This window comes from Salvia hispanica, chromosome 6 (genome assembly GCF_023119035.1).
Source record: "Salvia hispanica cultivar TCC Black 2014 chromosome 6, UniMelb_Shisp_WGS_1.0, whole genome shotgun sequence".
Taxonomy (NCBI): domain Eukaryota; kingdom Viridiplantae; phylum Streptophyta; class Magnoliopsida; order Lamiales; family Lamiaceae; genus Salvia; species Salvia hispanica.
Window position 1 is genome coordinate 31,667,316 of NC_062970.1, and position 17,026 is coordinate 31,684,341.

The 17,026-nt window shown below is 35.1% G+C and overlaps 3 protein-coding genes across 8 annotated transcripts in view; 2 read left to right on the plus strand and 1 right to left on the minus strand.

Moving 5' to 3' along the window:
• LOC125195139 (SNF1-related protein kinase catalytic subunit alpha KIN10-like) overlaps positions 1-5,365 on the minus strand; it is a 5,489-nt gene extending 124 nt beyond the window's left edge. The window contains exons 1-10 of the mRNA XM_048093332.1: positions 5,195-5,365; positions 4,240-4,460; positions 2,472-2,656; positions 2,189-2,371; positions 1,967-2,098; positions 1,237-1,422; positions 857-946; positions 705-788; positions 414-551; positions 6-194 (exon numbers count right to left, since the gene is read on the minus strand). Of these exons, the coding sequence (XP_047949289.1) occupies positions 6-194; positions 414-551; positions 705-788; positions 857-946; positions 1,237-1,422; positions 1,967-2,098; positions 2,189-2,371; positions 2,472-2,656; positions 4,240-4,432 (1,380 nt within the window). The 5' untranslated portion in view covers positions 4,433-4,460; positions 5,195-5,365. The remainder of the gene's footprint in view (positions 1-5; positions 195-413; positions 552-704; positions 789-856; positions 947-1,236; positions 1,423-1,966; positions 2,099-2,188; positions 2,372-2,471; positions 2,657-4,239; positions 4,461-5,194) is intronic.
• Positions 5,366-9,732: 4,367 nt separating this feature from the next.
• On the plus strand, positions 9,733-11,913 carry LOC125193075 (transmembrane protein 230-like). Of its 3 annotated transcripts, none has more exons than XM_048090794.1 (3): positions 9,733-9,991; positions 11,035-11,350; positions 11,591-11,913. In XM_048090794.1, exons 2-3 carry the CDS (start codon positions 11,074-11,076, stop codon positions 11,668-11,670), a joined length of 357 nt encoding a protein of 118 aa, XP_047946751.1. In that variant the 5' UTR covers positions 9,733-9,991; positions 11,035-11,073; the 3' UTR covers positions 11,671-11,913. The 3 variants fall into 3 exon arrangements, with proteins under 3 accessions (XP_047946751.1, XP_047946750.1, XP_047946752.1); XM_048090793.1 differs by having other exon boundaries at positions 9,734-9,991; positions 11,044-11,350; XM_048090795.1 differs by lacking the exon at positions 9,733-9,991 and adding an exon at positions 10,013-10,262 and having other exon boundaries at positions 11,044-11,350.
• A 755-nt stretch (positions 11,914-12,668) lies between these two features.
• LOC125197330 lies at positions 12,669-16,220 on the plus strand. 4 transcript variants are annotated; one of them, XM_048096066.1, is made up of 12 exons: positions 12,669-12,769; positions 13,368-13,491; positions 13,564-13,728; positions 13,804-13,837; positions 14,005-14,085; positions 14,153-14,548; positions 14,627-14,765; positions 14,848-15,010; positions 15,096-15,224; positions 15,307-15,501; positions 15,612-15,734; positions 15,964-16,220. In XM_048096066.1, the coding sequence occupies exons 3-12, from the start codon at positions 13,588-13,590 to the stop codon at positions 16,075-16,077; spliced, it is 1,515 nt and encodes a 504-aa protein (XP_047952023.1). In that variant the 5' UTR covers positions 12,669-12,769; positions 13,368-13,491; positions 13,564-13,587; the 3' UTR covers positions 16,078-16,220. The 4 variants fall into 4 exon arrangements, with proteins under 4 accessions (XP_047952023.1, XP_047952021.1, XP_047952022.1 ...); XM_048096064.1 differs by having other exon boundaries at positions 13,564-13,837; XM_048096065.1 differs by having other exon boundaries at positions 13,572-13,837.
• Positions 16,221-17,026: the final 806 nt, after the last annotated feature.

Here is a 17,026-nt window from a genome sequence, read left to right on the forward strand (position 1 = left end):
TCAACGATAGAAGATTCATCCTCGAAATAGTTACTGTCATGCATAGAGTTATTAACTGCTCCTTCACCATGACCAGAAGCGCCGGGAACCCATCTGCATTTCATGTTGTAGTGCCCAATCTTTTTCCAGTATACATTAAGTTCTTGCAGAGCTTTGAGAACTTCTGTCATTATCTCACGTGGATGGGCTCGAGACTACAGAGAAGCCAAAATGATGGAAGTATCATATCAAACTAAGAGAAATTGAATTCGTTTTTTTTTTCACTTTTATGCCCAAAATCGAAAAAATATTAGATTGTCAAAATTGTTCTTCTAAGAACATTTAAGGATTTTAAACCAGCTTATAGAAAATCTCTGTTTCACGGGCCTATTTCCTTTCAAGAATGAAATACAAAGAGAACCATGCCAACTCACCTGCAGTCCAAGTGCCCATTTCCTCTCAGATGGAAATTGCCTTTCCCCAAATTGTTGATAATCGATAGCTCCAGGAGATCGTTGCCCGGCAGGAGAGGCTACACTTTCACTTGGATTAGTTGAATGATATCCGTGTTCCTACACAATTAAGAATTACTCAGAACATAAACCTAAAGGAAAAAAATATACTCATCAGAAAATCAAAATCTGGAGATCAGAAAAACACAAATTACAAGCCCATGAAATTGGAAACTGGATTTTTATGTAAGCCAAAGCTAAGTGAGAGCGTACCACAGTTTCTTGGAATTCAGATCCAAGGTAGCCACCAGAAACACGGAACCTGTTGTCCAGCAGCAGATAGTACGTAACAGTACCCTGAAACACAGTCGAGATATAAGAAAGCTTGAACATAAAGGATGACTAGGCTACAGCCATATGCTGACCTCATTTTGAACTCTGTTTTGAATAGAATCGAGAAGTCCATTCCTGTCGAATCCCATATTAACCACTTCCTGAAGAATCTCTTCGTCAATCTGCCCGTAATAGACATAAAAATCAAATTTCTGTTACGATATGATAGCATGCAGCCACAGAGCAATGGAATCAGATAATAAACATGATGTCTGGAACATTCATGGGATGAAAATTATAACTTTCAACTTGCGGAAAAGACCTAATACTGGTAGAATCACTAAAAGACATAAAACAAAAACTCAGAAATATTCAGTCACTGTCGTTATGTTCCTAGATTAGCATATGTGTACCAAGAAACATCATGCATACGATATAAATATCTAAATTGAGCAATATGAGTTATATTGACCTTTTTAGCTTGCTGTGTTGTATCTGGCGGTGGAACAGCCAAGTAGCGAGGCAGATGAGCTTGGAACCAAGCGTGAGCACGAATCTCGGGAATAGTCATTCGCTTAGTTGGATCAACAATAAGCATCCTAGGAATCAAATCTCTAGCATCAACCGATAAATGGCTGGGGAGCGTATAAATTCCTCCCTGCAAATAAATTAAACAAAATAAATTATATGAATATAAGTCCAGTTACCTAGATATAACTTAACAACAGAATTAGGCAGTAAATGCAAGAAAATTATGGTGTAAGAACACAACAGAGCACTAAAAGGGGATTCAGAATTATCTTGGTCTGGTATTGGGGGCCTCAGACTTGCAATAGTCAGAAGCTCGAATGCTAGCTAGGTTATACTGATTCAACTCTAGGCAAGTTCACAGCTTGCTCAAATTAGGTAAAGAAAGCTAATAACAGATAGATCATTTAGAAAACGAAATAAGCAAGTCAGGCATACTTAGATCGAACTCATTAGTCTTGACATGAGCACAGAGAATCAAAGTAAGAAATTCAGTAATAAGTACTCAATCAAGTGCAGTTTCACATTTCGAAATCCCCAGTTGTAAGCTAAAGTGCTGCTGCAACAAACAACAGAAAAATGATGAAGAGATACCAATTTAACTTTTCAACTACCACTGTTGCTGAGCTCCAAATTAGACACAGTAATGGGTCCCAAAAGTAGGCCGGATATACCTTAATTTTCTTGAAAAGATTAGGAATGTTTTCATCATCGAAGGGAAGGGTGCCACAAAGAAGTGCATAGAGAATAACACCACAGCTCCAGACGTCCACTTCAGGCCCCGCATATAATTTACCAGATATAACCTATGGGAAAAAAAAAAGGCAATATCAGAGCCTTCCATATTCTCCCACTCTTTTTATTTCTTTTTTTATTTCTTGTAAAACTTTAAGCACCTCTGGAGCAGCATAGTTGGGGCTTCCACAACTTGTCTTCAAGAAATGACCATCGCGCATGATGTTACTCAACCCAAAATCAGCAATCTTCACATTCAATTTAGAATCCAAAAGCAAGTTCTCAGGCTTCAGATCCCGGTGAACCACCATATTCCTATGGCAATACTCCACTCCCGAGATTATCTGCAACCACCAGCAGAATGACTAGGACTCTAGAAAATGCATAAATAAACTGACTAGAATTGGAAACATCACTATTTGTCTAAACAAGAAAGGATCCAACCTGCTGAAAGAAATTGCGAGCTTCATCCTCATGTAACCTGCCTTTCTCCACAATATAATCAAACAATTCACCAGACTTAACATACTCCATCACGACATAAATATCAGATTGTGTCTCCACGACCTCATAGAGACGAATGATATGTGGATGCATAAACAATCTCAAAATTTTGATTTCTCTTCGAACTGCAGGGAAAAAAACCCACTCTTAGATGATTTCAGCATGGTCAAATAAATGTAAAGCCAGGATGACTAACAAACTAAAGAGAAAATAAATCAAGCTAGCTAGTTATATTGATTTAGGTGGCAATTAAATTTCTAGGTGGGAACATTTTTTCCCTAAAGGTTTTGTCTAATGGTGAATTTTACCCTAATATCTCCGGATTTACCTCCAATAGATTTCTTTTACTGTTACTCGAGGGGAATAAAAAGAAATAGTTATTTTTTCCTACATCATAGAAGGACAGAGCTCAAGGATACCCCAATCACTTGATCCAACAGTCATCTTACCCTAATACAATTTCGAATGCCAAATTTTTATCCATATAAAGTTTTAATGTACACAACACTACTAGTACTAAATAAATTTTAACATTCGAGTTTTCTAATTGATTTTGTGGTTTTGTATTTAATAGTAATTGGCAGTGAATTAATTGTCGCCCTTTACAATTTTGATGAACAACAAATTTTTTATCTTAAATAATAAGTCCAATTTAGTTTAAACAGAAGGAAAAAAAATGTCTATGTGAACATCCTCAAGGTTGATTATGTTACTACATGATATCCTAGAAATAATCATACCTGCTTAGTGGTGACAGGAGGCTGTGATTTTGAATTAGGTTTTTTGGGAGTTGCGGAAAGAAAATGCATGCTTTAGAGGAATAGATGGGGAGTCAACCATGCCCCTCAAAAATGAGGGAAACAAAGCCCCGCTGCCCATTTGCCACAATAATCACTCCCATTCTCATTTGCCTCAAGCTGTGGATTAGAGTAAGAGTGGATACTAAAGATTAATGAGACCCAACCTTTGACCTTTGCCTAACTTTCATTATACCACTAAAACATGCAATTTTCTTAGAATAGATATAATTCACTGACACTTAGTGGCCCCAACCAAGTGTTTTATCAGCTCTACTTAATTCCGAACAAAGTGGACGGTTGTCGCAGAAAGTCACCTATCTCAGTAGTTCTAGAGACAAGAATTAGGTGTTGTAGGGGGTGGCGCCCTTGGTTTTTTTGACCCTATTCGAGATTTTGATTTACAAAATCTCCAACTACTGGCTAGTGTCCATCCTCAGTTGTGCCTCATTATTTTAAAAGGTTAATTTTGTTGAAATTTTAGTAAAACTATAGTAATTGGCAATAGATGCCAAAACTGTAGCCCAGTATCTGTAGAGGCATTTAAATATATACAGTGAAAAAAGTACCAAAGGTGTCTCATCAAAAGAATTGTGCAGTTCTCCATACAGTAAAATCCAGGTAGATGAAACGTAGGAACACACATGTGAATCATCCCATAGGCCATGTCTAGTGCTGGAGATGATGAAAGAAGTTACAAAAATCCAAAGAGAAACAGATATTGCCCAATAAAATGTTAAACTAAGGTAAATAGCAAATTTCCAGTTTAAGGTATTTATTAATGTTTGAGGTCTACTTTGCCTTGAAAAGCGTCAAAAATAGACGAATGATCAGAATAACAAAGCCCGTTGATCTTCACAAAGTAATTAGCACTAGTAAATAAGCATCACAATCTTATCTGACTGACTCACCTTTTTCTTCCATATCCATATTCTTAATTTTCTTGCGGTTAAGGATCTTGACAGCAACTTTGTGGCCAGTCAATGCATGTTCAGCAATTTTAACTTTACCAAATGAGCCAATCCCAAGAGTCTTCCCGAGCTTGTAGTTCCGCAAGAATGAATCAACAGTTCTACCATCTTGGATTGTTCCATTTCCGTCCATTTAAATGAAGGAATTGAAGCACTGATTTCTAAAGAAACAAGCATGACGCATCAAAGAAGTAATCACAGACAGAAACAAGACTGTTATGTAACATCTTTGAGAGAAGTGAGCAGTTCCAATTTTCAATTTCCAATGTCAGTTTTACTAGCAATGATCATAAAGTGAAATATTCAGGTAAAATCAGATGAATTTAGCTTGAGAGGAGCAATCATGATACCAAGGCACTAAACCTTTCTAAGTTCATAACATTTTGAAGCAGAGGATTCCAATTTGGTAAATAAGCGAATTTGGGCAAAATTGCTTATTTTCTTTCTTATCTTGCTAAGCAGGTTTCCTAATCAACAATTCATGGCGCATGTAGAAAGCAGCACTGACAATACAAACTAAACAACAACAGCTAATCCGAACTCGGATACAAACAACCAAATCACAAATTGAAGCAACAAAAGAGGTCATTCTTCCAAAACAGAAAATCGTAATTAAAGCAGCCAGCATTTCAGAATACCCTAAAGCTCCAATTTATGCAAGGAAAAAAACAATTCACCAAATTAAAAATTGCACAGCTCCACAAAACAGCGACCCGCACAGACCCGCTTCAGATCTGAAAATCCATCTTTACAACAATTTTTTTTTAAGAAAGAAAGAAAGAAAGAAAGAGGGATTCCAAAAATCTGGTCTTTAGTTCAGGAGGATTAATAAAATAGAGAGGAAAAAAATTGAGAGCTCAAAGCCCAAGCAAAATCAATATAAGAGTGAACTTACACAGAAACTAAGCACGCAGAAGAATGCTAAAAACCGGGAGTTGGTGCTAGAAATAAAATTGATGAGTTGGGTGAGGGTGATTAGGTGTGAGTGACGGGAAAGAGGACGAATCGCCCTTACTTTGCTGGATGATGAGCTCGTAAGGTTTTGTGAAGCTTTTTTCAGTGTATTACTTTTTTTCAATTTATTATACTTATTTGAATTTTAACCACTAACTTATGTTCAAATCGTTATGGAAATCAATAGTAGTAGTAACATTTTATTTCTTGGATTATTCTTAATTAACTAATTAACTAATACAGTAGTATTATACTATAATTTAAATACATTTTTTTTTATCTATTTCCATCATATTAATATGATTTTCATAAAGATCTCTATGGATGGATATTTTCTTAAATTAATAATGATTAGATTTAGTAAATAAAACACCAACTCTAATTTAGGTTTTGGAAACCCCAATTTTCAATTTTGGGAGATTCATTTGGACGAGACGTCCCGACGTCACACAAATTCCATAAGCGCGACATCCACAAAACATATTAATTCTTCTTATAAATAAATTAAAGTGAGTTAAAGACAGAGTTTACACCTCAAACATGATTTTTCAAATGTGAATCATGAAATACCCTGTAATTTGGTAAATAATGGAAGGGACAACTTAAAGATCACGGAGTCGAACTTATCCTCAACTTTAAAATGGCAGAAATACTTGGGATTGAGGTTTTGCACCGAGTGATCGTGTAGTAATGACTGTGTAAGTGATATTATTATGAATGTGATGAGAAATACGGATTTCCAATGAATAAAAAACCCTTGGTATTTAATTCAAATAGGGAGGAACGGCAAAAGCCCTGTTTCATCTTCTTCTTCAACCAGTTTGAGATACAAGAAATACAGCAATCCGGCGGCAGCGAGCGATCCCAAAACAGCGTAGACGAGCGGCCTCGCTGTATCGAAGAGCGTCACAGACGCCAGAGACGCCACCGCGGTGCAGCCAGAGGAGACGAGCACGTGATGAGCGAGAGAGGCGAAGCGGTGGCAGGGGAATCGGAGCACGGCGCCGTAGGCTAGAAGGTAGAGGGCGGAGCTGGCGAAGGCGACGAGCATTGCTGTCGGATAGGCTGCGAAGAGGGATTGGGCGTGATCGTTGATGCCCTGATATTTGAGCTGTATGAATGCTTGGAGAATGAAAATTGCAGAGCCGAAGATTCTGTTGAGCTGATCGATGAGCTGCAGCCGGGCGGAACGGGAGAGATCGCGGCCTAGGCTGCGGAATCCGGTATTGAAATGGCCGGAAATGGTGGTGAAAATGGTGTTTCCTGCGTTTTGCGGCATTGAGAGAGAGAGAGAGAGGACTGGTTTCTAATTCTTGGTGAAGGTGTGGGGTTTATTATACTACATATATATAGCTTAATTGATATGGAATTTTATAATGTAAAATGAAGTACGATTATGTAATATGGAGTGAGCAATTGAACCCTCACTATACAGAAAGGAAAGCAAACTTAAATAAAGGTTCATCACAAAAGGTTCAAATGGTTCAAAACTATTCTACTTTTTGCGCATTGCAAATTTGCAATTGTAGCACAAGTATAGTTTCTATTTCTATATGTGAGGGGGTTCAAAAGGTCCACATGCTGACGCGTGGTGTAATGTATGGGATACCAATAGAATTATAGAAGTGGATTTAATGAAGTAAACAATTGCTATAAATTTTAAGAAATAAATATTTAAATCCCAAACTATACATTTTATATCAATAATAATCGCTCGTCCATTTTTCGACCCCTGAATCTTTAGGTGACACTATATCTTATTTAAATCACAAGGCATGATCATATTGAAATTTAGGGTACATATTACAAAAACAATTAAATTTTCTTTTAAGTAATAGGACGTAAAAGATGGATATTTAGTGACATTAAGCTTGTTAATCAGTTTTTTTTATTTTTAGTAAAGTCAAGATGAATTTTAAATAGGGAGGTTGTGAGATTGACTTTGAGAAATCTAAAGCGATAAATTAAAAATATGGTGGCATTTGAAAATGGCCGTGGAATCCTTTTCTTTTATTACTTCGATATATTATAGTATTATATATACACATTCACTCTGTTAATCCTTCCCATTTATATCAAATTGATTGATTACTAATTTAATTTGTTTCAAAATGCATACTAAATTTTATAATTTATACTGTAATAGTTTAGTTCAATTTAAGTAATTATTTTATTCCACATAAAAATTAAACTATCATATACAGAGTAATATTTTCTATTTAGGTTAACTTTATAACTATTTACACTTTCTAGTTTCTTCTTTATTGCATGAATAAAGAAAATAGAATAAAATTAAATAACTTAGAATCAAATTAATAATTCCAAAGAAACTTATAGAACTGGGAATTGATGTTATATTTTTGGGCCTTTGCAAATTATGGACATTGCAAGATATCGTCGACCAGGGAAATTCAATCTATAATAGTAGTACTTAGTATTTTGTTTTAATAAGTATTATTTTTGGAAGAATCTTAAAACAAATTGTATTGTATCTTAAAAAATGATGATGGCGGTGCATTTTATTTCTAAATAATTTTGCGAAGTGAGAAGATATATGGTGATGTATGAAATTTTTTTGTTCTAAGTTATAGAATTTTCTTTATTTTCTAATGTATTTTAATAAGGAAACATGCACTCCAAAATAAAGAAGGAATTGTAAATAAATTATAATATTAGCATAAATAGAAAATATTATAGTATGATATTTTAATTATTATGTGGAATAAAATAATTAATTAAATTGAATTGAATTATAAATAAAACATAAAGTTAGTATCGTATTTATTCTGAAACAAAATAAATTTTAATAATCAATTTAATAAAGGGATATTGGTCTCTAAAACCATGAACTTTGGCTAAAATTTAGTATTTCCCATGAACTTTAAAATTGGTCTAGAATATCACAAACTTTGCATTTTGTTTGGTATTTCCCAAACTAACTCAAATAATATATTTTCATCAAAATATTATTTTACGTGGGCAACCGTGATACGCTTTATGATATTTTAAATCACTCTTTAAGTTCATAACAAGTAGGAGAAAGTTATGTAAAAAACCATATTGATTTAATTGTGCCAAGTATAATAAAAAAGTCTTGTAAGTTAGTCAAATATGATGATAGACATACCGTAACAAATGCCAAATAAATTGCAAAGTTTGTGGAAAATACTAAATTTTGACTAAAATTTATGCTTTTAGATATCAATATCCTTTAATAAAAACTAATATTAGTATTGTTTAATAACTATTTATAATATTAAATGATAGTGAAAGAGTGTTTCCCTTTGATTGTATGTTAGTAGTAGTATCTAACTAATGAAATTACTAATTCGCACTTAGACAGTTAGATCATTAGTTCCTAATTTAATACTTCTTCTATTGAAAGAATATTTTTACGAGAAGACAGAAGATAAATTTATTTTCAAAGTGGACATCTCAGTGATACAAGTTAAAAAGAAAAATAGTAACTTTATCTATGAAAAATAGGACACATTTGCTATTTTTGATTGTCCACGAAAAATATGGCACATTCAAATAACTAAAGTTTTCAACAACTTCTCTCTTACTTTTTTCCCTTCTCTCTTACTAATAATATGAACACCACATTCCACTAATACTATTTCTCTCTTACTTTTTTTTCTCTTCTCTTATTGTTTTCCCTTCTCTTTTACTTTACCAATTCTACATTTAAACTCCTGTCATTCACAAAGTGCCCTATTTTTCGTGGACGGAAAGAGTAATAATCTTGAATAGGGATTTGAAAAAATAACGAATTATCACATTTACCGTATTGAAAATATTGATTTTTTAGTATACCGCAATTTCCGATACGGTATCACTTACTAAAAGATTTTGGTACTGTAACGGTATCAATTTTCCTACTTATACGGTATATGCCGAAAACCAATATACCAAAGAGTCGGTATACTATAGTATTGGATAATTGATATTATTACAGGACCAAAATCTTTTGGTACGACTACCAAAAATTCCGATACACTAAAATATCGATATTTTCGGTACGATAAGTGCAATATTATGTATTTCGTTGTTTTTCTTCACCCTATTTATGATTTTTTTTTTTAGTTTGTTTCACTCAAAATGTCCATTATGTATACTTGTAAATAAGTTTATCTTTCTCATTTCTCATAAAATTATTCTTCATCAATAGAGAAAGTATTAATTTAAGTTAGGAACTACAAAAATCCTTCGAAATTATAATTTCAGAAAAAAAACGTCAAACACTCTCGCGACTAGGTTTCAAGAAATGAAGATTACAGAACATCAAAATTATAAATTGTTTAGTATTCAAGTTATTGATTTGAAGGTTATGTAAAATGATTCGATAATGATGGAGTTTTAGGAGTTTTAAGCGTTATTCAAATAGTTAAATTATTATTTAGAATATTTTAGACATATAACAAATTTTTCTCGAGATAGGAAAAACACATAAAACAGTTATATAACGGTCCAATAACAAAAGAGAAGTGAAAAAAGAGAAATTGGCCCTCTCCATCCAAATTCCAAACCAACTATTATACGTGATCCAAAATATGTGTACGATTTGTTGAATAACATGAATTTATGATCTGAATCCTACGCTTACTCAACTCCGGCGACTTATTCATCGCCGCTCTCTTCCACTATATCCCCCCGTTTCAGAAAACTCAAAAGTCAAAACTGAGCTCTGCGGTTTTACTTTTCTCAGCTGTGCGCCGCCGCCGGCGACTTTTCCTTGGTAAATTCTCACACATTTAATGACTGATTCTTAATTCTAATATGCTGGAATCATCATCATCGAGGATTTTAGGGATCTTATGAAACTTATTGCTTACTCTTTTTAGCAATCACTCTTCTCTCTATATAATTCCTTCTCCCTCAAATTGCCGGCAAACTCACCAATCTACCACCACTTCCGCCCCTTTTCTTCCTTTTTCTCGGCCGACCGTCAGCTCCCAGCCGCTGCCGCCGTGGAATTGTGCTCTTCTTTCCATCTCCGTTCACTCTTTGTAGGGTTTTTGTAATGAGATCTGCAAGTTTTGTCATTGTTCTGTTTAGGTGTTATGTATCTAACAATTGGAATAATGATATGTACTATGTATCTATAGTGGAAACTGGAAAGAGCATTTTGTTGATTTTGGATTTTTGAACTTTATTGCTGATTATGTTTATTTGGGGTGATATTGTTTTGATCCAATTGAATTTTAGATAAAAGACGTTTATGAATTCTGGTTGATCCACAAGGAAAGCTTTCATTCTTAGGGATATCAACAGATAGGAATTTATTCATCATGGACTCCTTAACTAGCGAACTCTTAAGATTTGTACTTCACATCTATATGAGATTTTGATATTGTTCACAATAGCCATTTTGCTATGCATGAGCTTTATTTCTATGTGGACTATTTTGGAACAATTGGCAAAGTATAGAAGTAAAGGGCTATGAATATTGCTGAATCTCACTCTAGTTTTAACTTTTAAGAGCACTATCATATTTGACTGAATGAATGCATAAGCATTTAGTGCATATAATTTTTCATATAATGTGTTGGTTTATTGCAGTTTCTTAAGCTTATAGTTTTTGCAACTTTAAATAAGTAAACATATGAGGAATTGAAATAAATGGCTTAATTATAATCTGCTGTTATAAAGACAAAACTTCTCTATTCTAGTGTTGGTGATGTCATTTGGCTTTACAGTTTACTCTATAAACCCTTGTTGGTCTTTTCAAATATATCCTCTTGCGTTTTGCATTGAAGCCGTGTTATTGTTTTGCATGAGGTTTTCCAGGTGTATTTGTATAACCAAAGACTTACAAGAATGGCATCCAGGCGGAACGTCCAGTATAGTCGTCTTGCTGCTGCTGATGATAGCAATTATAATGGTGGTGGTCAAAATCGACATGACCCCAGATTTGATTATGCTCCCAGAAGCTATGACAGAGTTCCTTGGAAATCAATAATTCTTGCAATCTTTTTGCTCCTACTTGGGTGCCTGCTTCTCTTGCTTGCAGTTTTCATCTTCACTGGTCACATGGGAGGGGAGTTCTCCCAAGCTTATGGCCTCTTAGGACTGGGTTTACTTACCTTCCTGCCAGGTAACTCGATAACCTCTTTGTGCAATTATTTATTGCCTGTGTTTGGCCTAGAGAATGGTTGTAAGTACTACATAGTGCTTAACGCGGTCTTCCTCTGGGGTAATCCCTAACTCATATGCTCCACCCGTTAGCAGACCTTTTTATGATTTGTATGTTTTTGGTGCAATATGCTTTAAACCTATAAATACTTTATAACCGAAATCCTCCATATCTCAGATTACTATTATGAAATGATTGTAGGATTTTATGAAACTCGGATTGCCTACTACTCGTGGAGAGGTGCGCAAGGATACCGCTTTGCCAATATTCCTGACTATTGAGGTTCTGCTTTGTTTCAACGCAGCATATTTGTTTTTTACGCATTTAGCTTCCTCTGTAAGAACTCGTGGCCATACTAATGTGTATAATATGTAGAAACAAGTTCGTGTAGTGTGTAAATTCTGTTTAGCTGCCACACACTGGTCACAATTGCTTACAAATGTCCGGACAAGTTTTGTATCGGAGAGCTTCTTTAGCCTTTTGGTGAATCCATGAGCTGCTAACTGAGAATGGCATTAGGATCATTTTGTTGGTTCTTTTATTTCAGATTGTATGTCATTTTCTGCCTTTGCACTCTACTCGTTTGTTCTGATTTAGTACAATGCAAAATGTCACATCTATTCGCGAGCTACCTAAAGATTTCTTACATAAATAAATACCAACTGCAAATGAGTTAAAGAATGCACACGATATTGGAAGAAGATAGCAAGCAAAATTCCACAGTTCTTTGCATATCTGTCGTTCACATCTCTTGAAAAGTTATACGTTGATTGAGTAATCGATGAGTAATTGTGGTGATTATCGCATGATTTGGATAATTAATGTGTAATTTTGGTGTACATGTCAATATTGCGATCTCCTAAAAATTTGTAAAAGATAGTATAATATTTTCAAAAGTGAAATGATCGGTATCAAAAGGTATTTCGAAAATAATGTGAGTAAACACCATAAATAATGAGTAAAAAAAAAAAAAAAATCATATCGCAACACTTTTGCATGATTTTAGAAAGTGAAAATCCAAACTCCATCGTGCTCCTGCTAAACAATGCACACAGTTAAATAACATTATTAAATATTAATGGTTGAATGATACTACACATTTGATTGGAATTAAAAAAAACACAATACTTTAGGATTGGATAGCGGTTATAAGACGGATAATAAGGTGGATTCAACACTTGTAATAACAACGAGAAAGGAGGGAAATACACCAAATAAACTGTCCAAACAACGTTTCTATCTCCCATCTCTCCTTTTTCTTCTCTGTATCGTCAACACTAATAGACACACAAAGGGAAAGAAAAAGGGAGGGAATTAGACTGGAGAAAGTTTCTGTTTGGATCCCCACTTCTCCTTTCCCCTGGATACCCTTTGTTACAGGTCTCACCCTACCCTCTCTCATTTTCACACACACTGTGTGTGTGTTTTTGTCTTTCATGTATTTTTGGTTGAGTTTCCTATGTAAATTTCTTCTTCTAATCATATAAATGAATGAGGTTTCTGAGATTTCATTTTCTTGAAATGGTATTATTGATGCTTCTGTTCTGATTCTTGTCTGACATGAGATGATATTATTTATCTTTACCTGTTGTATGTTTCTATGTGTCCTACTTTTCATTTTCTTAAAAATGACAGTTTTGTTATATTTTACTGTATTAGTTTATTTTTCGGTGCTCCAATCCCATTTATCAAATGTTAATAATGCTTAAATTCATATCAATGATTTTAATCAATGATAGTAGTATCATAGTAGCAAATATTTGATGTTTGATCTCCTTGTGAACACTTAGGTAAAGTATCAACAACAATGGTGTGTTACATTCTTTCATCTGTTGATGTTTGCTATCTTTTAGTTCAAGTGGTATGCCACTACTAGTTGGAAATGGTCTATAGTGATGGATATGATGTTGGTTGCTTGGTTGAATTTCCATAACTTTCTGAATTAGGCTCAGACTTAGCACTCTTGATGTGTTTTTAGTTCATCCGGGGAAGTGGAGAATGCAATTCATGGATCTTTTTTCTCATCTCTAACCCATTGAAGGGGGAGGACTGCACTTGTTGCAGTTGTAAGGTGCTTCGTTGTTCATAAATGTCATGCTAAGGTATGTGAGTCTAGCAAGCAATATTTTTCAAGAAAATGTATGCAATAGTGAGGCGCACCTTATATTTTGCAGATATTTAGAGACTGAATTTCTATAATGGGTGCTTGTGTATCATCTCCATATTTAGCAACTAAACCATCAAAAAGTAGTAGAGTAAGGAGGTACTACGGACGCTCCAAAAAGAGACACGTGAAATCAGCTTCAGAGAAGGGAGGTCACATGGCCACAGATTTCGCCGTTAGTGAGTTTGTCCACACAACTACCAAATGCAGTAGATCATCAGTCTCTAATTCTACTTTCCATCTCACTCAGCTTCAATTTCACCACAGTCAAATTGATGTCAATGGTATGCATATCTTCTTCTCTTAAATTGGTTTTTCCCTAAGTCGATACTTGAGTACTAAACTCAGAATTCTAGTCTCCTATGTTCTTGGCAAACTTTCTTTCTAATACGCTTTGAGGATTATGAGCATGGCTATGTTAAAGAATGACGCGATATACTTATTTCTACAGCAATGTACCAGGAAGAATGGTTTGACACAGTCAGCTTACTGGAATCCGTCTCTGATGATGACTTTAGTAGTGTACATGGAGGTAAAACAGTCACATACTAGCGTTAACTTATTGGGATCACCATCATTCCACTTTTTTTGTTGTGTAGATTATGTCCCATATGCAAATGGGCAAGTTCTTCACTGTGAAGTAGATAGCAAGAGTAATCTTAAAGACTTGTTCTCAAGCAAAGATGGAGTAATGCTAATAGATACCCAAAGAAAAGAGCATTCTGGCTTAGTGAACAGTGAAGATTCTGGTTCCGTGAAGACACTAAAACTAGACCGGGCCTACTTAAGTTTTAACGGTATCAAAGTTGATACTAGTGAGCCTGATGATAAGACGTCCGAGACCATATTGAAGTCTGTCTTGCCGGCATTGGTTCCCACCTTAAGTGTCAACAACAAGATGCACAACGCAGAAACCCAATCTCAAAGAAAGTCAGCAACTATTATCAGGCTCTCCATCACTCAAAAGTCTATTGAGGAAGAAACAAATGAATTTTGTAAGTATCCTTTGAATCTTATTATGTTCCCAAGTGAACAATCAGATCCAGCTCTGATTTTACCATAACTCGATACAGGTGCATCAGCAACAAAGTATCTTTATCGCCCTAGGGCCGGCTTATTGATTCCTTGTACAACTGACGAAAAGCCAACTCCTGGAAGTTGGTCCGAGATTCTGCCATCCACGTTTAAGCTCCGTGGACCTAGCTTTTTCAAGTACGCATCGTCCCTGTTAAAAATGTTAAGACACATGATTCTATGTTGGTGGAACTAGTGTCTGAATGATGTAGTTTTGCAGAGACAAGAAGAAGAATCCTGCACCAGATGTCACTCCTTTCATTCCAATCGGCGTGGATCTTTTTGCATGCCAGAAAAAGATTAACCACATTGCTCAGCACTTGGAACTGCCTTCTATAAAATCGGAAGGGAGAGTGCCCCCACTGCTAATTGTTAACATTCAGGTGATTGTGTTGTCCTATTCAAGAATAGATCATTGTAATGTGACTCTCAAACACCGGCTTGATGTGTTTGTTTGTGTTGCTGCAGCTTCCCACATATGCACCTTCTATGTTTCTTGGCGAAGGGGACGGGGAGGGCTTGAGCCTCGTGCTATATTTTAAGCTCTCGGAGACTTTTGAGAACGACATATCTCCCCATTTCCAAGAAATGATCAAGGTACTATCATTCAGTACATTTTTTGTGCTCCTGCAGCAATCTATCATGCATTTTCTTTATAAAATCAAATATTTGGCTGCAGAGATTTATCGAGGACGAAAAGGAGGTTGTTAAAGGCTACAGAAAAGAATCAACTATTCCTTTCAGAGAAAGACTGAAAATCATGGTTGGAGTGGTTAATCCTGATGATCTCGTCTCAAATAATACGGAGAGAAAGCTTCTTAATGCGTACAATGAAAAGCCTGTTCTTTCTCGCCCTCAGCACAGCTTCTATGAGGTGAGGGATCTCTTCTGCTTATGGATTGAATTGGACTGACTATCTCTAGTGCTGTTTTTTCATTTCCTAGTTGCATATTATCTTACTATAAATCTTGATCTTTTACACAGGGTCCCAACTACTTTGAGGTTGATCTTGACATTCATCACTTCAGCTTCATAGCAAGGAAGGGACTTGATGCATTCCGTGAGCGGTTAGGCAATGGAATATTGGATCTTGGATTGACAATTCAGGTTAGTTAGAATTCTAAGAAAATCTACATACATTCATGTATTCGAAAATACGACCAATCTCAGTTGGGACGAGGTAAATATCATTTGTGTTTGGCACACGAGAAGTGCTACATATGCTTGGATGTGTATGATGGTCTATCAGCCAACAACAATCGTCCACACAAGTATTCAAAATTGGTATTAAAGGTAGGTACACATACTGAATTTGAAATTGTGCCGTTGCAAACAGGCTCAGAAGCCAGAAGAGCTTCCGGAGCAGGTCCTAGGCTGTGTGAGGTTGAACAAGATTAGTTTCGTCAACAATGGGCAAATTCCAACAATCGTGAGGCTAGACGATGTCTGAGTCAAGCGTAGATTTTTCGGAAAATGCAACAAAAAAATGGTTTAATTTGTGATGTGGTATAAGTGTTGGAGGTCCAGCAATCCCATGACCAAGTTTGATGATGTAAATTATGTACTAATTGCATTACCCAAAATTATGTTTCAATAGAGATTGAATGCATAACTTTCCAATGTTTGAATGTTCACGGTAACTTCCCAAAATTATGTCTTAAGTAGAATTTTGTTAACTCCACTAATTTTGAAATGGCTGCGTGACGGTATGGACTAATGCACTGGATTTCCACTACATAAGTAAAATAATCACAATAATAACTAATAAGTGTATTTAGTCTCTTGCCCATGGTCTACTTTCGGGTTAGACCTACTTGGATTGCGAGCTAATCGAGTTATCGAACTAAAAATTTCGAATCCTAAACCACTAAATTTAGCGGAATATTTGGCTAGCCCATAGATTGCGAGATGTGTTGACATCCCTGCATAGAATGAAAAGTTTCAATATTAAATTTTAAAAATAATTACTGAGTGACACAAATCGAAGCATAATAAGCAGACCAACCATGTACATGGTGTCGGCTAATCGACTACCCAGTCATAAAAATAATTTAAAAGACTATACATAAATAAGTACTTAAAAAAACAAGATAGAGAAAAGCACGAAGACAAATGTCTTGATTACTTATTTAACAAATTGAAACATAAATGATTTTTAATATAATGAATAAATTTTCAAAGTTGAAATAAACATAACAAAATTAGTAAAAAGGAGAATAAATTCGATGATTAAATCATTTTTAAATAAACTAGTAATTAAAAATGTTGTTAAATCAAGTTAGCCATTTTTCCTTTTCCGGTATAAAAATGAAAAAAAGGAACAGAAAAGGATAAAGGGGTAGAGGAGGAATTTGAGTGAGAGCTTAGCCCTAAATTGGGACATATAAATAAAGGGAAGG